Source organism: Odocoileus virginianus, chromosome 11, assembly GCF_023699985.2.
Source record: "Odocoileus virginianus isolate 20LAN1187 ecotype Illinois chromosome 11, Ovbor_1.2, whole genome shotgun sequence".
Classification (NCBI taxonomy): Eukaryota; Metazoa; Chordata; class Mammalia; order Artiodactyla; family Cervidae; genus Odocoileus; species Odocoileus virginianus.
Window position 1 is genome coordinate 50625199 of NC_069684.1, and position 22901 is coordinate 50648099.

A 22901-nucleotide genomic window follows, 5' to 3' on the forward strand; every position below is an offset into this window, starting at 1 on the left:
ATAGCTTTTCTTCCAAGGACCAAGCGTCTTCTAATTTCATGGCTGAAGTCACCATCTGCAGTGATTTTGCAGCCCCCAGAAATAAAGTCTCTCAGTTTCCCCATCTATTTGCCATAAAGTGATGGGACCAGATGGTGTGACCTTAGCTTGTTTAATGCTGAATTTTAAGCCAGCTTTTCACTTTCCTCTTTCATTTTCATCAAGAGGCTCTTTACCTCTTCTTTGCTTTCTGCCTTAAGGATGGTGTCATCTGCATATGAGCTCATTGATATTTCTCCTGGCAACACTGATTCCAGCTTATGCTTCATCCAGCCTCACATTTTGCATGATGTACTCTGCATAGAAGTTAAATAAGCAGGGCGACAATAGACAGCCTTGACATCCTCCTTTTCCTATTTGGAACCAGTCTGTTGTTTCACGTCCAGTCCTAACTGTTGCTTCCTGGCCTGCATGCAGATTTCTCACGAGGCAAGTCAGGTGATCTGGTATTCCCAGCTTTTTAAGAATTTTCCAGAGTTTATTGTGGTCCACACAATCAAAGGCTTTGGCATAGTCAATAAAGCAGATGTTTTTCTGGAATTCTCTTGCCTTTCTGATGATCCAATGGATGCTGGCAGTTTGATCTCTGGCTACGCTGCCTTTTCTAAATCCAGCTTGAACATCTAGAAGTTCACGGTTCACATACTGTTGAAGACTGGCGTGGAGAATTTTGAGCATTACTTTACTAGCATGTGAGTTGAGTGCAACTGTGCAGTAGTCTGAGCATTCTTTGGCATTGCCATTCTTTGGGATTGGAATGAAAACTGACCTTTTCCAGTCCTGTGGCCACTGCTTAGTTTTCCAAATTTGCTGGCATATTGAGTGCAGTGCTTTCACAACATCATCTTTTTGGATTTGAAATAGCTCAACTGGAATTCCATCATCTCCATTAGCCTTGTTTGTAGTGATGTTTTCTAAGGCCAACTTGACTTTGCATTTCAGGATGTTTGGCTCAAGGTGAGTGATCACACCATCGTGATTATATGGGTCGTGAAGATCTTTTTTGTATGGTTCTTCTGTGTATTCTTGCCACATCTTCTTAATAACTTCTGCTTCTGTTAGGTCCATACCATTTCTGTCCTTTATTGTGCCCATCTTTGCAGGAGTGTTCCCTTGGTATCTCTGATTTTCTTGAAGAGATCTCTAGTCTTTCCCATTCTATTGTTTTCCTCTATTTTTTTGCATTGATCATTATATTGATCACATAGAGTTAGCTGTATGTTTTCTATATATTTTTAATCAAGGAAAGGAAATTCACTTCTATTTCTAGTTTATTCAAAGTTTTTATCATGAATGGGTATTAAATTCTGCCAAATGTTTTTTCTCTATCTATTGATATGATTATGTGATTTTTCTTCTTTAGCCTTTTGCTGTGATGGATTACATTAACTGACTTTGAATGTTCAGTGAGCCTTCAATACCTGGGATACATACCACCTTTATATAATTCTTTTTATTGATTGTTAGATTTAATTTGCTAATTTTTAAATGACATTTATATCTATGTTCATGAGAATTATTAGGCCATAGCTTTCTTTTCTTGCAGTGTGTTTATATGTTTTGGTATTAGGGTAATGCTGGGCTCATAAAATAAGTTAGAATGTATTCTGTTTTATCAGACTCTGAAAGAGATTGTAGAGAATTGGTATAATTTCTTCCTTAAATGTTTGGTTGAATTCACAAGTGAAACATCTGGACCTGGTACTCATAGCTTTCTATTTCTTTAAAAAACTCATCCTCTAGCTAAGACTTATAATACTATGTTGAACAGAAGTGGTGAGATTGGGCATTCTTGCCTTGCTCTGGACCTTTGAGACACAAGGACCAATGGGACAGCACGGAGAGCCCAGAAATAAACCTGTTCCAATAGGGCCAATTAGCTAACAACAAAGAAACCAAGGGAAGTCAATGGAGAAGATGAGTCTCTTCAATAAGTGGTTTGGGGAAAACTGGACAGCCACATGAAAAACAATGAAACTTGACCAGTGTCTTACACCATACTGAAAATTAACTCAAAATGGATAAAAGACTTGAACATAAGATCCAAAAATATAAAACATCTGGAAGAAAACTTAGGTATTAAGTTCTTTGATACAGGTGTTGGTGATGATTTTTTAATCTGACACAAAATAAAGCAATAAAAGCAAAAATAAGTGGGACTACCTAATACTAAAAGGCTTCTTCAAAGCAAAGGAAACCATCAACAAAATGAAAAACAATCTACTGAATGGGAGAAAATATGTTAAAATCACATAGCTGATAAGGGGCTAATATTCAAAATATATAAATAACTCATACAAGTCAAAGGCGAAACAACAATTTGATTTTTTTAATGGGCAGATGATCTGAATAAATATTTTTCCAAAGACATACACATGGCTAATAGGCACATGAAAAAAAATACCCCATATCATTAATCATCACGGAAATGCAAATCAAAATCATAATGAGATATCACCTCACCTATTAGAACGACTGTTACCAAAAAGACAAGAAATAGCAAGTGTTTCTAGGGAGTGGAGAAAAGGAAAGCCTTGTGTATTACTGGTAGGAATTTAAATTGGTGTAGACACTATGGAAAACAATGTAGAGGTTTCTCAAACAATTAAAAACAGTACTACCATATGATCTAGAAATTCTCCTTTTGGGTATTTATCTGAAGGAAATGAAAGCACCAACTTGGAAAGATACATGCATTCCATATTCATGCAGAATTATTTACAATAGCCAAGATATGGAAATAACTTGTGTCCATAGATTGATGAATGGATAAATAAGATGAGATATATATAAATAATGGAATATTATATAAAAATTTTTTACATAAGATAGAAGGAAATCTTGCTGTCTGCATTAACATGGATGGACTTCAAGGGCATTATGCTAAGAGAAGTAAGTCAGAGAGAAAAAGATAAGTTATCTTATGATCTCTCTTATACATGAAATCTTAAATAAAAAATCTAAGTTTGCAGATACAAGGAACAGACAGGTGGTTGCCAGAGATCGAGGCTAAGGGATGGGTGGAAGAAATAGGTAAAGAGAGTAAAAGGTAAAAAAACAAAATGCAGTTGATGTAAAACATACATAGAGATTTTTCAATCATTTTCAAAATAATGGCATATATATAAACACATTCATGCACATGTTAACGTATATGACATAGGTACCCTATGTTTAATATATACACAAACACAAACATTAATGCATATCTATTTCTAAAATAATGAAAAATACCATACTCTAAATCTTTAAGATTAAACCAGTTAGCAGGACATAGTCTTAGAACTTTGCATGAAATAATTAAAAATGAAAGGAAACTATCTGTGACTCACTTTTACTCAGCTATACATTTAAATGCAAGATACAAAATATTGATCTAGCTAATTACAATGTGGTCTTTAAACTGCATAAGTACTACTTCATCATCTTCACCTTTAAAAACCATGAAATATAGAAGTTAAGGACTCATTCTGTTATCATAAATTCTCTTTCTCAAGATAACCAAAAAAAGAAAAGAGAAAGTCTATTATAATATTTAAAAGCAACAATGAACACTGCAAACAATATAAATTTTCTATTGTTGTTATTCATTTAAAATACATTGTGTTCATCTCATAACCATTTTTAGCCCACTCCAGTATTCTTGCCAGGAGAATCCTGTGGACAGAGAAGCCTGGAGGGCTGCTGTCTATGGGGTCACACAGTCGGACACGACTGAAGCAATTTGGCATGCATGCATGCATTGGAGAAGGAAATGGCAACCCACTCCAGTATTCTTGCCTGGAGAATCCCAGGGACAGAGGAGCCTGGTGGGCTGCCATCTATGGGGTCGCACAGAGTCGGACACAACTGAAGTGACTTAGCAACAGCAGCAGCATAACCATTTTTAATATGTAATGAGATCTGAGGAGGTCTAACAAATAACTGAGAAAAGAAGAGAAGCGAAGGGCAAAGGAGAAAGGGAAAGATATACCCAAATGAATGCAGAGTTCTAGAGAAAAACAAAGAGAGATAAGAAAGTCTTTTTATGTGAATAATGCAAAGAAATAAAGGAAAACAATAGAATGGGAAAGACTAGAGATCTTTTCAAGAAAACTGGAGATACCCAAGGGAATATTTCATGCAAAGATGGGCACAATAAAGGACAGAAATGGTATGGGCCTAACAGAAACAGAAGAGATTAAGAAGTGGCAAGAAAAAAAAAAAAAAAAGAAGTGGCAAGAATACACAGAAGAACTGTACAAAAAAGATCTTCATGACACAGATAATCACGATGGTGTGATCACTCACCTAGAGCCAGACATTCTAGAATGCGAAGTCAAGTGAGCCTTAGGAAGCACTACTATGAACAAAGCTAGTGGAGGTGATGGAATTCCAGTTGAGCTATTTCAAATGCTAAAAGATGATGCTGTGAAAGTGCTGTAATTAATGTTACCAAATTTGAAAAACTCAGTAGTGGCCACAGGACTGGAAAAGATCAGTTTTCATTTCAATCCAAAAGAAAGAAAATGCCAAAGAATGTTCAAACTACTGTACAAATGTGCTCATTTCACATGCTAGCAAGATTACACTCAAAATCCTTCAAGCTAGGCTTCAGCAGTATGTGAACTGAGAACTTTCAGATGTTCAAGCTGGATTTAGAAAAGTCGGAGGAATCAGAGATCAAATTGGCAACACCTACTTGCTCATAGAGAAAGCAAGAGAATTTCCCCAAAACATCTACTTTTGAACCATAACCACTGACTATGCCAAAGCTTTTGACTGTGGATCACAACAAACTGTGGAAAATTCTTCAAGAGATGGGAATACCAAACTACCTTACCTACCTCCAGAGAAACCTGTATGCAGGTCAAGAAGCTACAGTCAGAACTGGACATGAAACAACAGACTGGTTCCAAATTAGGAAAGGAGTATGTCAAGGCTGTATATTGTCACCCTGCTTATTTAACTTATATGTAGAGTGTATCATGTGAAATGCTGAGCTGGACGAATCATAACCTGGAATCAAGATTTCTGGGAGAAATATCAACAACCTCGGACATGCAGATACCAATTTAATGGCAGAAAGAGAAGAGGAACTAAAGAGCCTCTTGATGAAGGTGGAAGAGGAAAGTGAAAAAGCTGGCTTAAATTCAACATTCAAAAAACAAAGATCATGGAATCCAGTAACAAACTTCATGGCAAACAGAAGGGGAAAAAGTGGAAACAGTGACAGACTTTATTTTCTTGGGCTCCAAAATCACTGCAGACAGTGACTGCAGTCATGAAATTAAAAGATGCTTGCTCCTTGGAAGAAAAGCTATGGCAAACTTGGCATATTAAAAAGCAGATCACTTTGCCAACAGAGGTCCATATAGTCAAAGCTATGATTTTTCCAGTAGTCATGTATGGATGTGATGGCTGGACCATAAAGAAAGCTGAACACTGAAGAACTGATGCTTTTGAATTGTAGTACTGAAGAAGACTCTTAAGAGTTCCTTGGACTGCAAGGAGATGTAACGAATTAATCCTAAAGGAAATCAACCCCGAATATTCATTGGAAGGATGATGCTGAAGCTCCAATACTTTGACACCTAATGTGAAGAGTGACTCATTTGAAAAGACTCTGATGCTGGGAAACATTGAGGGCAGGAAGAGAAGAGGGTGACAGAGGATGAGATGGTTGGATGGCATCACTGACTCAAGGGACACGAGTTTGAGCAAACTCTGGGAGATGGTGAAGGGCAGGGAAGCCTGGTGTGCTGCATTCCACGGGATCACAGAGTGGGACATCACTTAGTGACTGAACAATAAAAAGCAATCTATTTTCTTGTAAGAGCAGTCAGATGTGCTTTGAAGTTGAAAAATAAAAGATGTTGGGTGTCCTGGACAAGTTCCTAAGCTAATCAAGGGTATAGGTGGATTCACAATTCCTTACACCAAGACTGCTTTCTTTTCACATGGCTTCAGTTCCATTCTTTCAACATCCATGGTCAATGGTGATATGATTGTTTTTATAGCTATACTTGTAGTAGTGAAAGTGAAGTTGACTTTATTATGAACTAGCTGCTAAAAACAATGCTGAAGTGAGTTTTGTAATTAAAAATTTATAAGTAATGAAATACATTTTGTTTTCCTGAGATGCAAAATATTTGAAGATCTGGATTATATCCTGGAGCAACCAAGCAATAGTGACGTCTAGCATTCTGTAGTAAATATCACAACAGGGAATATCAATTAAAATCTATGGTAATATTGTTGCTGCATAAAAAAATCATTATGGTTGAAGTTAGACTCTAAATAACTCTTGGTTATAATGTGTTCCTATCAGAGACTTTGAAAACAGACTCTACGGACTTTGAAAACAGACTATGTGTTTGTGCAACATGCCATGTTTCTAAAGAATCCTAAGATATCTATGGTTCTAAAACAATGACATCAAATTAAAGAAAGAGAGCTATATATCCAAATTACTTCTAAATATTTTTTGACTCACTACTGTAGTCCCAGCAATGAACCAGGTAGATACTGGGAGTTTTGGATTCAAAACTTGGTGAATCACATAAAAATTACCCTTTAAGAGTATATGTTGGGCTAAGGATTTCCTCAATAGCTGTTTTTGCCATGTGAAATATTTCTGGGATTATATTTTTTATATCTCCCTCAATTTGGGGGGGTACACTTATATGGATACTTGTCATCATGTTTGATCTCTGTTCTTTAAAGTTAAATTTCATTTTCATTGATAAATAGTCTTTCACACGCTAGTAAAGTAATGCTCAAAATTCTCCAAGCCAGGCTTCAGCAATATGTGAACCGAGAACTTCCAGGTGTTCAAGCTGGATTTAGAAAAGGCAGAGGAACCAGAGATCAAATTGCCAACATCCGCTGGATCATTGAAAAAGCAAGAGAGTTCCAGAAAAACATCTATTTCTGCTTTATTGACTATGCCAAAGCCTTTGACTGTGTGGCTCACAATAAACTGTGGAAAATTCTGAAAGAGATGGGAATACCAGACCACCTGATCTGTCTCTTAAGAAACCTGTATGCACACAAAAATAAACTCAAAATGGATTAAAGATCTAAATGTAAGACCAGAAACTATCAAACTCCTAGAGGAGAACATAGGCAAAACACTCTCCGACATAAATCACAGCAGGATCCTCTATGACCCACATCCCAGATTTTCAGAAATAAAAGCAAAAATAAACAAATGGGACCTAGTGAAACTTAAAAGCTTTTGTACAACAAAGGAAACTATAAGCAAGGTGAAAAGACAGCCCTCAGATTGGGAGAAAATAATAGCAAATGAAGCAACAGACAAAGGATTAATCTCAAAAATATACAAGCAACTCCTCCAGCTCAACTCCAGAAAAATAAATGACCCAATCCAAAAATGGGCCAAAGAACTCAACAGACATTTCTCCAAGGAAGACATACAGATGGCTAACAAACACATGAAAAGATGCTCAACATCACTCATTATCAGAGAAATGCAAATCAAAACCACAATGAGGTACCATTATACGCCAGTCAGGATGGCTGCTATCCAAAAGTCTACAAGCAATAAATGCTGGAGAGGGTGTGGAGAAAAGGGAACCCTCTTACACTGTTGGTGGGAATGCAAATTAGTACAGCCACTATGGAAAACAGTGTGGAGATTTCTTAAAAAGCTGGAAATAGAACTGCCATATGACCCAGCAATCCCACTTCTGGGCATACACACCGAAGAAACCAGATCTGAAAGAGACACGTGCACGCCAATGTTCATCGCAGCACTGTTTATAATAGCCAGGACATGGAAGCAACCCAGATGCCCATCAGCAGACGAATGGATGAGGAAGCTGTGGTACATATACACCATGGAATATTACTCAGCCATTAAAAAGAATTCATTTGAATCAGTTCTAATGAGATGGATGAAACTGGAGCCCATTATACAGAGCGAAGTAAGCCAGAAAGATAAAGACCATTACAGTATACTAACACATATATATGGACTTTAGAAAGATGGTAATGATAACCCTATATGCAAAACAGAAAAAGAGACTCAGATGTTTAGAACAGACTTGTGGACTCTGGGAGAAGGCGAGGGTGGGATGTTTCAAAAGAACAGCATTGAAACATGTATATTATCTAGGGTGAAACAGATAACCAGCTCAGGTTGGGTACATGAGACAAGTGCTCGGGCCTGGTGCACTGGGAAGACCCAGAGGGATCGGGTGGAGAGGGAGGTGGGAGGGGGGACCGGGATGGGGAATACATGTAAATCCATGGCTAATTCATTTCAGTGTATAACAAAAACTACTGTAATGATGTAAAGTAATTAGCCTCCAACTAATAAAAATTAAAAAAAAAAAAAAAAGAAACCTGTATGCAGGCCAGGAGGCAACAGTTAGAACTGGACATGAGACAACAGACTGGTTCCAAATAGGAAAAGGAGTACGTCAAGGCTGTATATTGTCACCCTGCTTATTTAACTTATGTGCAGAGTACACCATGAGAAACGCTGGGCTGGAAGAAGCACAGGCTGGAATCAAGGTTGCTGGGAGAAATATCAATAACTTCAGATATGCAGATGACACCACACTTATGGCAGAAAGTGAAGAAGAACTAAAAAGCCTCTTGATGAAAGAGGAGAGTGAAAAAGTTGTCTTAAAGCTTAACATTCAGAAAACTAAGACCATGGCATCTGGTCCCATCATGTCATGGGAAATAGATGGGGAGACAGTGGAAACAGTGTCAGACTTTATTTTTGGGGGCTCCAAAATCACTGCAGATGATGACTGCAGTCATGAAATTAAAAGACGCTTACTCCTTGGAAGGAAAGTTATGACCAACCTAGATAGCATATTAGAAAGCAGAGACATGACTTTGCCAACAAAGGTCCGTCTGGTCAAGGCTATGGTTTTTCCAGTGGTCATGTATGGATGTGAAAGTTGGACTGTGAAGAAAGCTGAGCACCAAAAAATTGATGCTTTTGAACTATGGTGTTGGAGAAGACTCTTGAGAGTCTCTTGAACTGCAAGGAGATCCAACCAGTCCATCCTGAAGGAGATAAGTCCTGGGTGTTCATTGGAAGGACTGATGCTGAAGCTGAAACTCCAATACTCTGGCTACCTCATGCGAAGAGTTGACTCACTGGAAAAGACCCTGATGCTGGGAGGGATTGGGGGCAGGAGGAGAAGGGGATGACAGAGGATGAGATGGCTGGATGGCATCACTGACTCAATGGGCATGAGTTTCAGTAAACTCCGGGAGTTTGTGATGGACAGGGAGGCCTGGCGTGCTGTGATTCATGGGGTCGCAAGGAGTCGGACACGACTGAGCCACTGAACTAACTAAGTATTTGAAGACTCTGGTAGAGGTCAGCTACTTGCTGCAAACTATTGATGGGACGATGTCAGCTCCTTTTTCTAAGTTGTGATGTACGAAGGCAGTATTTATTTGGTGGACAGTTCATTTGAGTCAAGCCTGGAAATAAATGGGGTGAAAGATTTTACTACCTGCCTGCTTGTATTCTGTCTCTGCAATATGAATTTGGAAAGTGATCAAAAAGCATTAAGAATACAGGCTATGGAATAAGATGAGCAATCCATTTTAAGAACATTCACCTTTATGTAAGAAGGGCTCAAAAAAGATGACCTAACATTTTAAATTGACTTCTCGAGTAAGCTAATGGTAAACATTTTTCAAACATGCAATCTGACAACAGAATAAAAAGGAGCTTATTATTTAGTAAATAAATTCTGTTATTCATTCATTCTTTATGCCAAGGTCCTTTATTTAGATATATTAGGGGAAAATCTCACAGAAGGTTAAAACAGTGACAATTCATTGCAATGAGGCAATATGCTTAAAGTTGTATAATGTGTACCTACCATGCACCACTGACTTTTGCTTTACATGCTTTCTTATTCAGTCCTCTCAGTAGCACTGTAGGTATGTATTATAATTGTTTGATAATACACTGAGGTTTGGTTTGATTGAAATGGATTGTTGAAGACTATACAGTCCTAATATTAGAATTCAGCACTATCTGATTCCAAACTAAAGACTTTGTTTTGTTATGCTATTTAAGATGCAACAAGAGCTCCTTTACATATATAAATATTTGGGAGGAATCTTGAAAGTTCATTACTTTGTGCATACACCATATACAGTCAGCCCTCCTCATCTGTGGGTTCCACATCCATAGATTCAATCATCTGAGGAACAAAATTTTTTTTTAATTCCAGAAAGTTCCAAAAACCAAAACTTGAATTTGCCACATGCTGACAACTATTTACATTGTATTAGGTATTATAAATACTCTAGAGATAATTTAAAGTATACCAAAGGATGTGTGTAGTGAAAGTTGCTCAGTCATGTCCAACTCTTTGTGAGCCCATGGACTACACAGTCCATGGAATTCTCCAAGCCAGAATATTGGAGTAGGTAGCCTTTCCCTTCTCCAGTGGATCTTCCCGACCCAGGAATCAAACTGGGGTCTCCTGCATTGCAGGTGGATTCTTTATCAACTGAGCTATCAGGGAGGTTATATGCAAATACTACATCATTTTACATAATGAACTTGAGCTTCTGTGGATTTTGGTAACTGTGGAGGTGAGAAGTGTGAAAGGTCATTCTGCAACCATATCTACTTGGCATACCAAAGGATGACACCTTGTAAAGATGACCTGAGCTCCAGGTCCAGATGATTTACCTTGCCACATGCCTTTATAAGTTTTCTTTGTTATTTCTAAATGCAATATGTACTAAACGTCAGAACTCAGAACACATAACTAATATGCAAGTATCTTCAATCTTGGAGTAGAGACTCATTTCTGAAGAAATGTTAAAAATAATGTTAAACACTTTAAGGATTGAATGTTCTCTCCTTTTTAAATGCAACACTCCGGCTCTCACATTGTCATCTATTCTCTGACACAAAACAGCCTGATTCCCACACGACATATTCAGAGCTTGGCCTGTACAGACTCACTCACCGTGACTCTATTTAAGCCACACTTTCAAAGCTGCTCCCAAGAGTCCCAGCTCAAAGAGAGCAGAGCGGTCTGCATTAGCTACCACATAGCCTATCTGAGTGGCAAGCATGTTTAATCTGTTCCCTTCAAATATCTGTGGTGCTTTGTCTCTTACTGATGGCACTGCCTATAAAACTATCAGGCTGTTAAGTCTCCATCCATGGCTGGGCCACCTCTAAGGCAAAAAAAAAGCAACGCACTGCTATTATGCCGAAATGTTAAATTCACCTCTTTGGAAGATATTCATTTTGGCCAAGGCAATGGCCCCAGGTAATCAGACTAGAATTCAAACTATTTAGTCTGGAATTTGTAGCTCCTCATAATCTGTTCAACTCTACATTGTGCTATTCACACCAAGAATCCTCTGCTCCACATATTATCCCTTTCTAATCATATTTTCTTATTCTTGCCTCTATACTCATGCTGCTCCTATTTCTTGAGTCAGTGTCTGTTTGATTAGGTGAACCCAAAATTATTTCTAACATAACACTTATATTCCCTGGCAATTATTCCACTGATCTATACACAGCATGCCCCTATCCAGAATGTTGACCTGGTAGTTCTACTGAGAGGGCTAAATAAAAAGGCAAGTATAAAAGCATGTAAAGCTGGCAACTTCAATTCAGATATCTCTGTCCTCTAAATTTTAGAAATTTTCATCACTCTATGTGTATTTAATCCTATAATGCTACTTATGTTAGAACTTTTTATACCCATGATTGGTGTCTGACCAAAAGAAAAAAATTCTATACTAAAATCACTATTAACAAAATAAAAAACAAACAACACATTAGTATGTGTATTTCTGATGTATGGCAAATGATTATGGTCTATATTTTTAAATGGTTTTTGTAATTCAATAGGAAAAAAGAAAACTTCATCAGAAAAATGGGGATAGGACATCAAAAGATCAAAACTGAGAAATAAAAAAGCTAATAAGCATGAGAAAAATATTCAATATTATGAGCAATAACATAAATAAAATTAAGCCTAGTTAATTCCAGGTCTCAGTTATCAATAGGCAATAACAGGCAAAAAATAGGACACAATTAAAAAGGCAGTCTTTAAGAGAACAGAAGTTAGTATAACCTTGTCTGTAGAAAAATTCTGCAATGCATATAAATAGCTTTAAAAGTCAATAGTGTTGATTTAATGCTATTCCTAAGGAAAAATTAAAACAGTATATATGCTTTTATCTTGAAATACTTCTATCCCTAAGTCTGTATAAACAAACTAGTAGAAGCAACTATTAATAAAATAATAATTCCCACAGAGTACAGGTTAGGGACATAAAGCACTTGGGTTAAATCTAACCATATATATATATATATATATATATATATATATATATATATAGTGCAAGATTTTCAAGGAAACAAAAATATAAAAGACATTAAAGAAGAGTTATATAGCAGAATGTTGGTAGGAAGACTCAATATCATAAAATATTAACTCCCCTGTTCCCCTCTCCGCCAATTGCCTATATATCTAGGCAATTTCAATCAAACTCCAAGTAAGATTTGATTCTAAAATGTATATGGAAATGTAAGTGCCTGAGAATAAGCAAGACACTCTTAGAAAAGGAACTGACTTATCCAGTATGAGACTAGCATAGGAATAGGCCAATAGACAGTAGAACACAGTCTGCAAACAGAAGACAGACATAGAAACACGTGATAAATGATAAAAAGCTGCCACTGCAGATGAGCAGGAAAAGTATATAAGTAAATAGTGTTTGGGCAGGCAATGGTTACTTGTATAGAAATACATAAAAATAGATCCTACTGTCAGAGGAGTGTGTAATTTCCTCGGTTCTGTCTGGCCGCAACAAAAATTTGAAGCACCGGCCGGACCAGCATTATAGCTCAGTTTTATTGGCAAGCAAAGGAAAATACATCCTCCAGGCTTGAAGGCGGGCCAACCCAAAAGACTGAAGAGAAGCCCCTGGCTCAATTTTGTCTCCTTTTTTTATGTTTTTTTCTTCTCCCCTGGAGTCTGCCCTCTGTAAACTGGGCTAGCCAGGAGGGCTGTTTGTTTTACCTGAGGCTCTCACTCCAGTCTTAGGACCTTCCTTTGTTCTATTTCCATGGGCTTCTCTCTTCTATGTCTTTTAGCCACCGCCATTTTGGACTCTTTTTTCCTATTCTAGCTACCTAACACTACCATACACCATACACCAAAAAATATTTCTAGAAAATTCTAAGAGAATATTAAAAGTTTTATAAGAAAATACAGGAGGAGAGCTTTATGACTCCAGGATGGTAGATAATTTCACACACCAAAATAAATGAAAGGAATGATAAATTCTATTATATTGAAATTATGAATTATACATAATACATTATACATTATACATCAATATACATTATACATGGAAAAAAAATAACATGCTTTCCAGTAGAAGGATTACATATATATATATATATATATACACACACACACACACACACACACATATACATAACATAAATCACATAGAATATATATGTAACTTCTAAAAAACAATATGCAGGTTAATAGACAAAAGACACAGAAGATTAAATATGAATCTCCAATTTTTAAAAATGCACAAACAACTAAAAAGGAAATAAAAATGAAAACCATAGTAAAATGCCATTTCAAACCTATCCAGTTGGCAAAGACATTAAGTGCTGGTGAAAGTTGGTGAGGCTATGGAGCTATAAAAGATTATGGAATTGCTAAAGACTGTTTAAACTGGTATAAGCACTTTGGAAAACAATTATGTGTTATTAAGTAGAGTTGAAAATAAAGATACTCAGAGATTTCACTCTTTAGTAATAAGTAAGTGGAAGGGACATATACAAGAATGTATAAAACAAAAACTGAAAACAGCCAAAATGTCCATCAAAAGTAGAACGTGTTATTAATCTGTTTCATCAAGAAGGAATATATATGTATGTACATATATGTATATATATAATATATGTACAGGAGATATTTAAGACTTTTTAAGTCTGGGTGACATTTCGTTGGGTATTTACTTAATTATACTTTAAAGCATGCTGTGCTGTGCTTAGTCACTCATTTGTGTCCAACTCGTTGCGACCCAGTGGACTATAGACAGATAGGATCCTCTCTGTCCATGGACTTCTCCAGGCAAGAATACTGGAATGGGTAGTCATTCCCCTCTCCAGAGGATCCTTCTAACCCAGGAAACAAAACTGGGTCTCCTGCATTGTAGGCAGATTCTTTACTGTCTGATACACCAGGGAAGCCCAAAAATCTACCTAAAATATCTTTAAAAGAGTATATAAAGTATATATTATACCATGCTAGCTCATAAAAAAAAATGCTACTAGTCCCACATAGGGCATGTGTTTACCATATAAAATTTAATCCTATGAAAATAATGGGATAATAAATAGGGGTGATAATTCTTCATGCAAGAAAAAATTTCTTAATTAAAGTCTTTAGGATTCTTTCAATGTTTTCATATTTGGTCTGTGTCATTTTAAGGTTAAAACACAAGCAAAACAAGTGCTCTGAAACAAGCAAAGAGAGAGGAATATAGTAATGGGAGTAGAAGAGGGTAGCTGCTATTTTAGATAGGGTGGCCTTTCTTGATTACTTTCATGTAAAATAGTTCACTTCAGTTCAGTCTCTCAATCGTGTCTAACTCTTTGCGACCCCAAGGACTAGAGCACATCAGGCTTTCCTGTCCTTCACCAACTCCCAGAGCTTTCTCAAACTCATGTCCATTGAGTTGGTGATATCATCTATCCATCTCCTCCTCTGACATCCTCTTCTCCTCCTGCCTTAAATCTTTCCCAGCATCAGAATCTTTTCCAATGAGTCAGTTCTTCCCATCAGGTGGCCAAAATATTGGACTTTCAGCTTCAACATCAGTCCTTCTCATGACTATTCAGGACTGATTTCCTTTAGGATGAACTGGTTGAATCTTCTTGCAGTTCAAGGGACTCTCAAGAGTCTTCTCCAACACCACAGTTCAAAAGCATCAATTCTTCAGCACTCAGCTTTCTTTATAGTCAAGCTCTCACATCCACACATGACTGCTGGAAAAACCATAGCTTTGACCAGACAGACCTTTGTTGCCAAAGTAATGTCTCTGCTTTTCAATATGCTGTCTAGGTTGGTCATAGCTTTTCTTCCAAGGAGCAAGCATTCTTTAATTTCACGGCTGCAGCCACCATCTGCAGTGATTTTGGAGCCCAAAAAAAGAAAGTCTCTCACTATTTCCATTGTTTCTCCATCTATTTGCCATAAAGTGATGGGATGAGATGGCATGATCCTAGTGTTCTGAATGCTGAGTTTTAAGCCAACTTTTTCACTCTCCTCTTTCACTTTCATCAACAGGCTCTTCAGTTCCTCTTCACTTTCGGCCATAAGGGTGGTGTCATCTGCATGTCTGAAGTTATTGATATTTCTCCCAGCAATCCTGATTCTAGCTTGTGCTTCATCCAGCCCGGCACTTTGCATGATGTACTCTGCATATAAGTTAAATAAGCAGGGTGACAATGTATAGCCTTGATGTACTCTTTTCCCTATTTGGAACCAGTCTGTTGTTCCATGTCCAGTTCTAACTGTTGCTTCCTGATCTGCTTGCAGATTTCTCAGGAGGCAGGTAAGGTGGTCTTGTCTTCCCATCTCTTTAAGAATTTTCCACAGTTTCTTGTGGTCCACACAGTAAAAGGTTTTGGAATAGTCAATAAAGCAAAAGCAAATGTTTTTCTGGAACTCTCTTGCTTTTTCGATGATCCAGTGGATGTTGGCAATTTGATCTCTGGTTCCTCTGCCTTTTCTAAATCCAGCTTGAACATCTGGAAGATCACAGTTCACGTACTGTTGAAGTCTGGCTTGGAGAATTTTGAGCATTACTTCACTAGCGTGAGAGATGACTGCAATTGTGTTGTAGTTTGAGTATTCTTTGGCATTGCCATTCTTTGGGATTGGAATGAAAACTGACCTTTTCGAGTCCTGTGGCCACTGCTGAGTTTTCCTAATTTGCTGGCACATTGAGTGCCGCACTTTTACAGCATCATCTTCTAGGATTTGAAATAACTCAACTGGAATTCCATTACTTCCACTAGCTACTTCACATTCCAGGATGTCTGGCTCTAGCTGAGTGATCACACCATTGTGCTTATCTGGGTCGTGAAGATCTTTTTTTGTATATTCTTCCGTGTATTGTTGCCACCTCTTCTTAATATCTTCTGCTTCTGTTAGGTCCATACCATTTCTGTCCTTTATTGTGCCCGTTTTTGCATGAAATATTCCCTGTGTATCTCTAATTTTCTTGATGAGAGCTCTAGTCTTTCCCATTCTGTTGTTTTCCTCTATTTCTTTGCACTGATCGCTGAAGAAGGTTTTCTCTCTCCTTGCTATTCTTTGGAACTCTGCATTCAGATGGGTGTATCTTTCCTTTTCTCCTTTGCCTTTAGCTTCTCTTCTTTTCTCAGCTATTTGTAAGGCCTCCTCAGTCAACCATTTCATGTTTTGTTTGCGTCATTTTAAAGTTAATAACACAAGCAAAAAAAGTGCTCTGAAGAGAAGCAAAGAGAGAGGAATACAGTAATAGGAATAGAAGGGGGTAGCTGCCACTTTAGACAGGGTGGCCTTCCCTAACTACTTTCATGTAAAATAGTATATATACATAAAGCAGTTATTTGTTCTGTATTCCCTTATCTTCCTTTATTTTTTTTCACAGCACTCATTACTTCATTATCTGTTTCCTTCAGCAGAACAAGTTCCAAAAGGTCAGGGAATTTCTTCTTTTACTGCTGAATTTCAGTGCCTAGTTCAATGCCTGGTATATCATAAGCACTCAGTAACGCACAAACAAATGAAACAAATGTAATTACAGCTTTCTACAGTTTGAGCAGATGTGTGTGTGTGTGTGACTGTGTGTTTCAGTTTCAATCATAAATCACAGTTTTAATTGCAAAAGTTATTTTTCGTTTTACATTAAATATCTATGCTTATACTTTTCAAAGACCATTTTACCTCATTGTCTTGTGTTTTTACTTCTGACTTTAGAACAGGATAAGCATATAAGTTTGAATTATCCATTTCGTCATAATCACTTGTCATCTTTCCAGTGAAAGCAAAGATGTCCTTATGTATTCTAGGTTAAGAAATGATAAGAAAAATAAAGTCTTTAAAAAATCTTATACCTCATTAATATGCAGACTATATCAATAACTAGACATTCCCACATAGAAGATACATAAGATGGCCAATGAAGAGATGCTCAGCATCACTAATCATCAGGGAAATACAAATCAGGACCATAGTGAGATATCACTTCACATAAATTAGGGTGGGTACTATTTTTCTTTTTTTAAAATATAATACCCACCCTAATTTGTGTGAAGTGATATCTCACTATGGTCTTAAAGAATCCAAAAATGAAATTTAAAAAACGATTCCATTTACAATAGAATCAAAAGGATAAAATCCTCAAGAATAAGTTTTAAAAAACAAATAAAAAATTCATATTGTTGAAAGAAATTAAACAATACCTATATAAGTGGAAAGGCCTTCCTGGTGGCTCAGATAGTAAAGAATCTGCCTGAAGTGCAAGAGACCCAGGTTCAATCCTTGGGTTGGGAAGATCCCCTGAAGGAGGGAATGGCAACCCACTCCAGTATTCTTGCCTCGAGAATCCCATGGACAAAGGAGCCTGGCAGGCTATAGTCCATGGAGTTGCAAAGAGTCAGACACAACTGAGCAACTAACACTTTCACATAAGTGTAAAGATATTTCATGTACATAGATTGGAAAACTTTAAAGATAAAATGCTCCTCATATTTATCTACCTATCAAATGCAATTCCTATCAAAATTCCAGGTTTTTTTTTTTTGCAGCAATTTGCAAACTTATAATACTATGGAAACTCAAGGAACACAGAATAGCCAAAGTAATGTTATTTGACTAAAATGATGTTGCTAAAATTAGAGAGTTTGGACATAAAGTATTCCAAAATTTCAGTTCAGATTCCATGTTCACAAATTAGAGTAGATATATCTAGTTGTGAAACATAAGAAAAATGTTTTTTTTTAAATAGTAGTATTCAAATAGAAGATGCAAATATTCTGCATTCAATAGATAATACTTGAAATTGACTCAAATTCCAACTGAACATTGAGGCTCCTTCCAGAATCATTCTCAACTATCTCTAAGAGCTGGCTTTGAATTTTGAAAATACAGTGTACTAGGCAAAAGATTAACCGATTTCACAAATAAAAATACAGGACACTGGTTAAAATTTTAATTTCAGATAAACAATACTTTGTAGTACAGATAATAACTGGGACATGCTTTTATTAAAAATTATACTCAGACAGTAATCTGTAGAAGATATATGTAGCAAAAACAGAACTATGTTCAGCAACATGGAACTGAACATTATTTTTCATACGAAGTTAAAAGGATATTGTATTTCCTTCCTGGCCACTTTGCCCAGTCCCCATCTCTTCGACAGAGACAAAATTCATCTAAATTATTCCATCTGATTGATGACTGTCATTTGTAACTTTACTACTATTTCTTTCTTGGGTATTCCTTTGGAAAAAGTATATGGATTCATTACATATTCTAATGTATTGTTTATAGATTATAAGATAAAATCAAGCATGTATCCACTGATACTTTTTAAGTTGATCTGTCTTTATACTTAGAAATGTCTTTTAATAGTAGGCTTCCCTGGTGTCTCAGATGGTAAAGAATCTGCCTGCAATGCAGAGACCCATGTTCAATCCCTGGGTCGGGAAGATCCCCTGGAGAAGGAAATGGCAACCCATTCCAGACTTCTTACCTGAAGAATTCCACGGAAAGAGGAGCCTGGTAGGCTACAGTACATGGGGTCGCAAAGAGTCAGACATGACTGAGTGACTATCACTTACTGTTTATCTGAATTTCAAATTTCACTGAGTATCCTGCAACTTATATGGCAACTTGACTTATGCAGAATCTTGGGGAAAATTTTGGGAAATTTTCTCATGTTTTTATAAATAATATTAAATAAAATAATAGATAATAAGTTCAGATAATTGTAAAAACTGAGCACAAACAATTTTCTGCAAGAGCATTTTCAAATTCCAGCTGACATTATTGTAAGTGACAACATATTACAACAATATGATTACAAATTTCTTTTAGAATTAAAAAAGTATGATTTACTTGATGAGATTTTCATTCTTTTTTTCCACTGAAACTGGCGTTCTAGCAGAACTATTAAATAATTCTGAAAGTAGTGTGACTGCAGTGTTCATTAGTTGACGGGTGAGTTCCTGAAACATATAGTCAACCAGCGTCAAGAATCTAAAAATTACTTCTAATAAGCGTCGATAGGTAGGCAGCTTGAAATGTGTCATATCTTCAGAAAGGTTTGCTTCAAAATATTCTTTAATATCTTTCTTTTCTGCCACCTACAATTCAACAAACAAATGAGAGACAAGTGATGATTTCCTATATTAATATGCATGATTTCTAACTTACAGTATTTTCATTAGTCTAAACAACACTGGAACTAAATATTATCAACAACTCTCATTAAAACTTCACTTTCTGCTTATGCTGCATTTAAATGTCAGGGAAAAAGAAAACATCTCATATGTTATGAAATCCATGAAGTTTGGTGTCTATAAGCTGATATGTCTATGGAACTCAAACAGGAAGTACATATTAATGAATATCAACACACTTCTAGATAGAGGGATCCTCCTCAAATACACTGAGTTACCAGTAGAAGACAGTCAAATCTGAGTATAAGATTTCCTAAAACCCAGTCCAACACTGCCATCCCTATGCTAGCCTATAGCAATAAGACCAAAAAAAATGCCTACACGCAATTACATATTACATACATGCTAATAAATAATACAGAATTAAGAAAAAATCTGAATTCATCAAATCTAATGTTAAAGTTTTATTCTTTATAATAAGATAATTATACCTCAAGACAATTGACTTAGTAATTTATTAAAGAATGACATGTTTTGATAAAAAATACAGGGTGGCATCAGTACTAATACCACCAAACATTTCTAAATTATGCTCCTAAAAATAGATCTAAAGTAATTCAAAATGGTTCCTTTTAGACAGATTTATTTTTATGACTGGTGAACCTTCAAAATTATAAAAATACTTGAAATTTTTGTTCTTTTATTGCTCATTCATGTTTTTTATATTTTTGCTAGATTGGTATTTACCTTGGTAAGTTTTCAACTTGTACTCTAATTTTTAAAAACATAATTGAATTAGCTTTTTATATTGCCTCTCTTTATGTTTCATTTTAGTTTTTTTTTTTTAATTAATTCAGTTTAGTTTAGTCATTCAGTCATGTCCCACTCTTTGCAACCCCATGGACTGCAGCACGCCAGGCCTCCCTGTCCATCACCAACTCCTGGAGTTTACTCAAACTCATGTCCATTGAGTTGGTGATGCCATCCAACCATCTCATCCTCTGTTATCCCCTTCTCCTCCCTCCTTCAATCTGTCCCAGCATCAGGGTCTTTTCTAACGAGTCAGTTCTTCTCATCAGGTGGCCAAAGTATTGGAATTTCAGCTTCAACATCAGTCCTTCCAATGAATATTCAGCACTGATCTCCTTTAGGATAGACTGGTTGGATGTCCTTGAAGTCCAAGGGACTCTGAAGAGTCTTCACCATCACCACAGTTCAAAAGCATCAATTCTTCGGCACTCAGCTTTCTTTATAGTCCAGCTCTCAAATCCATACATGACTACTGGAAAAACCATAGCCTTGACTAGACGGACCTTTGTTGGCAAAGTAATATCTCTGCTTTTTAATATGCTATCTAGTTGGTCATAACTTTCCTTCCAAGGAACAAGTGTCTTTTAATTTCATGGCTGCAATCACTATCTGCAGTGATTTTGAAGCCCAAAAAATCAGAAAATATAAAGCAGCACAGGACAGAGCATTTTGACTATGTCATCCCACTCACCAGACCTATAAAATTTCTGCTTAGAAATCTGCTACTAGTTCTGTGAAAAATACCGTTGGTAGTTTGATAGGGATTGCATTGAATCTATAGATTGCTTTGGGTAGTATAGCCATTTTGACAATATTGATTCTTCCAATCCATGAACACGGTATATTTCTCCATCTGTTTGTGTCCTCTTTGATTTCTTTCATCAGTGTTTTATAGTTTTCTATGTATAGGTCTTTTGTTTCTTTAGGTAGATATACTCCTAAGTATTTTACTCTTTTTGTTGCAATGGTGAATGGTATTGTTTCCTTAATTTCTCTTTCTGTTTTCTCATTGTTAGTATATAGGAATGCAAGAGATTTCTGTGTGTTAATTTTATATCCTGCAACTTTATTGTATTCATTGATTAGCTCTAGTAATTTTCTGGTAGAGTCTTTAGGGTTTTCTATGTAGAGGATCATGTCATCTGCAAACAGAGAGAGTTTCACTTCTTCTTTTCCTATCTGGATTCCTTTAACTTGCAACCCAGATGCCCATCAGCAGATGAATGGATGAGGAAGCTGTGGTACATATACACCATGGAATATTACTCAGCCATTAAAAAGAATTCATTTGAATCAGTTCTAATGAGATGGATGAAACTGGAGCCCATTATACAGAGCGAAGTAAGCCAGAAAGATAAAGACCATTACAGTATACTAACACATATATATGGACTTTAGAAAGATGGTAACGATAACCCTATATGCAAAACAGAAAAAGAGACTCAGATGTATAGAACAGACTTGTGGACTCTGGGAGAAGGCGAGGGTGGGATGTTTCAAGAGAACAGCATTGAAACATGTATATTATCTAGGGTGAAACAGATCACCAGCCCAGGTTGGGTGCATGAGACAAGTGCTCGGGCCTGGTGCACTGGGAAGACCCAGAGGGATGGGGTGGAGAGGGAGGTGGGAGGGGGGACTGGGATGGGGAATACATGTAAATCCATGGCTAATTCATTTCAATGTATGACAAAAACTACTGTAATGATGTAAAGTAATTAGCCTCCAACTAATAAAAATAAATGGGAAAAAAAAAAAAAAAGAAATCTGCTACTAGCCTTATGTGGTAGTTCCCTTGTAGTTACAAGCTATTTTTCTCTCTTGATGCTAATATTCTTTGAGTTTTGATAGCTTTATTATGAATCTTGGAAATAATATAAGTTGATTTTGTTTGATAACCCATGAGTTTCATGAACTTGGATATACAAAAACCTCTGCAGACTGGGGACGTTATTGGCCATTTCCTTTAAGTAAGCTTTCTGCCCCTTCTCTCTTCTTGCTTCTTTCTCTCTCTCTCCTTCTGGGACCCCAAAAATGGGAATGTTAATACTGATTGATTTTGACCAGAAGTCTCTCAAACGATCCTCATTTTGTAAAATTCTTTTTTTCTGTTTGGTTTGGGTGACTACCACTACTCTTGTCTTCCAGGTGCTGATCCATTTCTCTGTATCATCTAATGTACTGTTGATTCTAATATATATATTTTTTACTTCAGCTATTTTATTCTTCAGCTCTGTTTGGCACTTCTTCATATTTTCTAACTCTTAAATGTCTCAGTATGTTCATCCATCCTTATCATGAATTCTTTGAGTATCTTTTTGATCATTACCTTGAACTCTTAATCAGATAGATTACTTATCTCCACTTCACTTAGTTCTGGGGTTTGTCTTGTTCCTTTGTTTGGAATATATTCCTCTGTTTCCTCAATTTCCCTAATTCTAGATATTTATTTCTATGTATTAGGTAGATTGGTTACATTTCCCAATCTTGGAGAAGTATGCTTATGTAGGAAATGTTCTGTTGGGCAAAGCAGCACACTTCCCTGTGGTCACCAAAGCTACATGCTTTAGGTGTGCCCCAATGTGGGCTGCATGGGCTCTTC

The 22901-nt window shown here is 36.5% G+C and overlaps 1 protein-coding gene across 1 annotated transcript in view; it reads right to left on the reverse strand.

Moving 5' to 3' along the window:
- DNAH14 (dynein axonemal heavy chain 14) overlaps positions 1–22901 on the reverse strand; it is a 400834-nt gene that overhangs the window by 306004 nt on the left and 71929 nt on the right. The window contains exons 11-12 of the mRNA XM_070474451.1: positions 19206–19453; positions 17028–17148 (exon numbers count right to left, since the gene is read on the reverse strand). Coding sequence (XP_070330552.1) covers positions 17028–17148; positions 19206–19453 — 369 coding nt within the window. The remainder of the gene's footprint in view (positions 1–17027; positions 17149–19205; positions 19454–22901) is intronic.